The sequence below is a fragment of the Pterocles gutturalis genome, unplaced genomic scaffold (genome assembly GCF_000699245.1).
Source record: "Pterocles gutturalis isolate BGI_N339 unplaced genomic scaffold, ASM69924v1 scaffold2976, whole genome shotgun sequence".
In the NCBI taxonomy this organism is placed as follows: domain Eukaryota; kingdom Metazoa; phylum Chordata; class Aves; order Pterocliformes; family Pteroclidae; genus Pterocles; species Pterocles gutturalis.
In genome coordinates, this window is record NW_010099984.1 from 3056 (window position 1) to 7850 (window position 4795).

Consider the following 4795-nt stretch of genomic DNA (forward strand, 5'->3'; position numbering starts at 1 on the left):
GCCCACGGGCAGTCCAGAGTCTGTGGGCCAGGGAGGGACGCTGTGACCCCGGGTGTCTTTACACACGACGTGGGCTGTTCAGGGGGGTGGGAACATGCCCACTGCAAACAGGACAGTTGCCACTTGTACAAGGAGGATGAGGCTCTCGGATCCCACCTGCCTGATCAGGGCTGAGGACCACCCTGTGCCAGGGACAATAGCCCCAGCAAGATGAATCTCAGAGCAACCCCAATGTCCAAAACACCATCCTCACGGCCACTGCAAAATCCTGCACTGGGGAGAGCTGTGCAAGCTGTGCTCTTTCCAAGACACTGATCCTTCTTTGGCAACCCCCAGGGTGCCTCCATGGGCACCAGAAAGGAGCAAAGAGGACGGGAGAAGGAGGGGACAGAGAGTCATCAAGGCACCATGCCCAGTGGTCACCCAACAGCTGCTCAACGTTCTCAGCATTTGGGCTGCAGACAGAGGCACAACCCCAAGTCCCAATTGCAGCTTGATGGAGGAAACCAAACCCAAACCCCAGATCTGTGAGTAGGAATCAGTTGGGGTCAAGGCCGCAGGAAGCCCTGTGATGCAGCAAGGGACACTGTACGAGGTGGCAGCACCGTTACAGCAGCAAGAGAGGGGCAGCGGGCAGCCTGGCCTCCGCTTCCTGGGCAGTAAACAAAAATGTCCTTCTCCCAGGAATGCAGCGAGGCCAGTCGCACCCTGCCAGGCACTCGGGAAGTTCCTGCTCTCATGTGGGACAAGCAGGAAAGAGCCTCCTGCAATTGCTGCTCGTGTCGACAGCAAGGCCCAGGTTTGCACAGTGCTTTCCAGGTCACAGGGTGCACGACAAACACCATCGCCAGCCTCTCGCCTGCTCAAGGAGCCCAAAGCATTTCACAACGCTGGCCCTGGGCAGCCGGTGAGCAGCCTCCTCCCTGCCACACAGGCAGTGACTCGGTCAGGCAGGGTACGGGCTTTGCCCAGGAAAAGAGCCACTGAGCTGGCAAAAGAGCTGCAGCTGCTCTGCCTCCAAAGGCCAGACCCCGCTTTTTGGCCAACAGGTCAAGATTTCCGACCAGCCCAAGGGAACCACCTGGTGAAGGACTGCGCTGTCGAGGGAGGCAGACTGCGGTGCAATGCGGCTCGTCCCTACCCCAGGAAGGCAGTTTCGGGTGCAAACTGCTGGCTGGGATCGACAAGGGTCCCAAAAGCTGTTGCTCACAAGCCCCAGCACCAGCGGAGCTCTCGTATATTGTGCTTTAAAAGCCTCCGACCCACCTGAGCAGCCGCAGGAACTGCACAAGCCTTTTTCTCCAGTTTCACTGAGCCCCACTGGAGGAGAGGGGTGTGATGAGGCCAGGGCTCTCCTGTCTATGGATTCGCCATGGGTCAGAGGCCAGGCAGCTCACTGGCAGGTGACACTGGTCACAGGCGCTAGCAGCTGGAGGGATGGGCATGTGGAGTCAGCTGCAGCAGCTTTACCATGGTTCCAGCTCTGCCCCTCCTCATCAGAGTGCAGGGTAGGTGAGAAATGCCCCCCTCAGGCCAGGGCTTACGGAGCAGGACATACGGAGAGGAGGAATGAGTTGGTCCCTCTGCAGCAGTTGCTGCAGCTCCTAGAGACCTGCCAGGGCACAGGGTGTGCTCGCTCTGGAGGCTGAGATGAGGAAATGCCTCCAGGGAGGTGCAGAAACAGCAAAGTGCAGCCCTGCTCCCCCAATTCCTGCGCAGAGACCCTTCACTCACCCAGCCAGGTAGACATGAGCGCTCCTGTTGCTCAGCAGCTCCCACACCAGCCTTTGGTTCTCCCGGATGCGGTGCTGAACATAAACCTTCTCTTCCTGCAGGGAAACACAGTGCTGAGCCCGCCAGCCCCGCAGCAGCCCCAGCATGCCTGTCCAGCCCCCAGGGACTGCACTCAGGGGCTGTTTGCAAGGAGATCGGGGGAGCGGCAGCGGAGCCCCTCCACGCAGGGGGCACTGGGAGAAGCAGTTGGATCAAATCTCACACAGGAGACACCCACACCTCATGTCAGTGTGCTGGGATGGGCTGGCGGGAGACGGGTGCAGCAGAAGGAGAGTCCGTGCGGAACACGCCCCATGTACCCCCCAAATCCTTTGGCTGCTCCAGCTCTGGTGAACAGCCAGGGCCACAAGCTGAGGAGTCCCTGCAAGGGCTCCCCTCCTGCCCTCTCCTCTCCCAGTACGGGCAGAGGAAGCTCTTTGCTCGCCCTGTGCCAGGGGGCCACAGGGCAGAGACCCCTCCCCACAGCCCTGGCTGCTGGTCCCAGCCTGGTCACCTGCTGGAGGCCTGAAACAGCTTGGAAGGGCAGAAAGCTCGGGGGGACAGCCTCGGTCCCACTCCCTGCCCCTCCACTGTGCTTAGAGACTGGATACAACTGGTTTTTGGCACAGTACAGCCCAACTGAGGAGAGTTCCCAAAAGGTTAATCCACAAGACTTCATGCATCCAAGCAACAACTGCCTGCGGCCCTGGCTTCTGCCCAAGAGGAACACCACGGCTAAAGCCCTGAATTCACTGCTGGCCCAGACGGCCCAGACGGCTCCTCCATGACAAAGGTGACACTGTGACAGAGGCCAGGCCCTCTGGGGTGGGTCTGCAGAGCAGTGAGCTGAGCTGCAGGGGCAGCCTCCTCCCCATGTCCTCCTCCCTCCCATCCAGCCCCAAAGGCACCAAGGCTCTCGCCGTGTCCCAGGCGCCCTGCGCGCCCCAGCCCCGAGGTGTAGGTGGGAACAAGGCCACGCAGCAGCCAGCCCTGGCTGTCACAAGAGCTGGTCACCACGTGGTCAGCATGTCCCACGCAGCTCCACTGGTTGCACTGCACTGCAGAGTCAGGTCACCCCCAGGCATGGCTCCGACAGCTGCTGGCGATGCAGGAGGTAAGCAAGCCCGTCACAAGCACCAACACAGCCAGCCGGTAGCTCAGCTTCGGCATCATTAACATTAATCAGCTAAGTGCTGACAAAGGCTCTGTCTGAGGCTCCGAGAGGGTCATTTGAGGATCTGCAGCTACCTAGAAACCAGAGCACCCCAGTGACAGACTTGGGTCACGATGTCTCAGCTAAACCCCAGGGCATCCTGCTAAGAATTAGTGACAGCCGCATTAGGCTGGGATCCATCAGTCTGCACCGTGGGCAGACGTGATGTGACAGAAGGTCACCGCAAAGAGACCTTACGGAGAGAAGGGAAATCCTGCTCAGCTATGGAGCACCCCAGCTCCTGCCAGGCTCTTTGAAAACTAAGTTTTTGACAAGTTAACAGCTGTGGTATCTTCTAGAGCCACAGGTACAATGGCCCAGTGTGGCACACCCTGTGCTCCCGCTTGCCTCCCTGTGCAGCACTGCAAGGACTTGGTGGCAGAAGACTCTCATGGCAAACTGCTTCGTCCCACGGAGCAGGCAGAGAAGGGAGGCCAGGAGGCACACTGCGATGTGAGTCTCGTCCCTCCAGAGTCTGCGAGGTCAGGAGGAGGCTCTGGGGCTGCTCTCCAGATTCAGGGAGCAGCAGGTGCCCCCCTTCACTGTGTGAGCCATCAGGAAAAAGGCAGCCTGGTCATCCAACAAACCTCTGCAGTGCTGCTCCTGCTCAGCAAAGACTTGGAAAGCCTTCGCAGAGCCGTTCAGCTCATGCCTTACAAGTGACCGGATAAAAGATGCTGGCTTCATGTCAACACATGCACACAGCCAGGAGAAAAGGAGTGGTGCAGCTGCGCTACTTAGAAATACCCATTCTCACTAACCCTTTTTATCAGATCTCTCAGTTTCAAAGGCAGGCTGAGCTTTCAGTGCCATTAAGGGACGAGGCAAGGCAACAAAACAGGGTCCCAGCTCCCCGGCAATGTAAAAAGCTCGGCAGCCCAGAGAGGGGCTGAGAGCTGCCTACCAAAGATGCTGTCTGGGAAATAAGGGAGCAAAGTGAGGGGCTGAGTTGTGGGGATGGGTCATACCCCCAGGGAGCTTTCTCCTGCATGGCTGAGGCTCCAGGAGAGCTGGCACGGGGGCATTGCGAGCCAGGGCAGGAGGCCAAGCTCCTCAGCTTCAGCCAGCAATCAGAGGGACACTGTGGGGAGAGTGGCACTCAACCAAGAAACGTTATTGCCTGGTGATCCTCCCGAGAGGCCTGGGAGCCTTTTACTGCTCATGCAGTCCAGCCAAACAAAGCTGGCTAACGCCTTATCTGCTCCGGCACTTGCTGGCCCCATCCCAGCAACCTTTCTAGTCCAACTCAGCCAGACACGTCCTGGCTGGAGAGCAGCACCCAGGTGGTGCAGGGGAGTGAGGTGACCACTGTGCCACCCCACCAGGACCTTCACAGGCCATGTCAACAGGTACAGGGGCCAAAAACACTGCCAGACTCCCATCAGTGCTGCTTGAGATGCTTCTGTATCCACCTCCTCCGAAAACTAACCTGGTCCCTGGAGAAGGCAGAAAGCCCTGCGCCACCAGCTCTTCCCACTCCGCCTGGCACAAGAAGTCCTTGGATTTCTGGCGGCAGCCAAAGAACAAGCAGTTCCCTGCAGAGAGCAGAGCAGAAGGGCTGTGCTGGGTGGACCACATGCCCTGTGAACGCTGGGGACCATTGGGGCCCATGGGACCTGCAGCAGCCCAAAGGCTCTCACCTCTTTGCCAGCCTGGCTGACAGCCCTGGCCTGGGAGAGCCAGGAGGACTCAGGAACCGTGTGAGCATGAAGCCAGGTGGCTTGTGGCCACCAGAGGCCCCTGTATGCTGGGAAGGCAGGAGGTGGAGGCCAGGTAGGACAAGAAGAGCCCTCCAGGGCTGCCTGTTTC

At 59.2% G+C, this 4795-nt stretch overlaps 1 protein-coding gene across 1 annotated transcript in view; it reads right to left on the reverse strand.

The window, feature by feature from the left end:
* The window catches only part of NDOR1 (NADPH dependent diflavin oxidoreductase 1), a gene marked incomplete at its 5' end in the record, with an annotated part of 13735 nt that overhangs the window by 1409 nt on the left and 7531 nt on the right, over window positions 1-4795 (reverse strand). Inside the window, 3 exon segments of the mRNA XM_010077829.1 lie at window positions 1726-1829; window positions 4416-4438; window positions 4441-4521. Coding sequence (XP_010076131.1) covers window positions 1726-1829; window positions 4416-4438; window positions 4441-4521 — 208 coding nt within the window.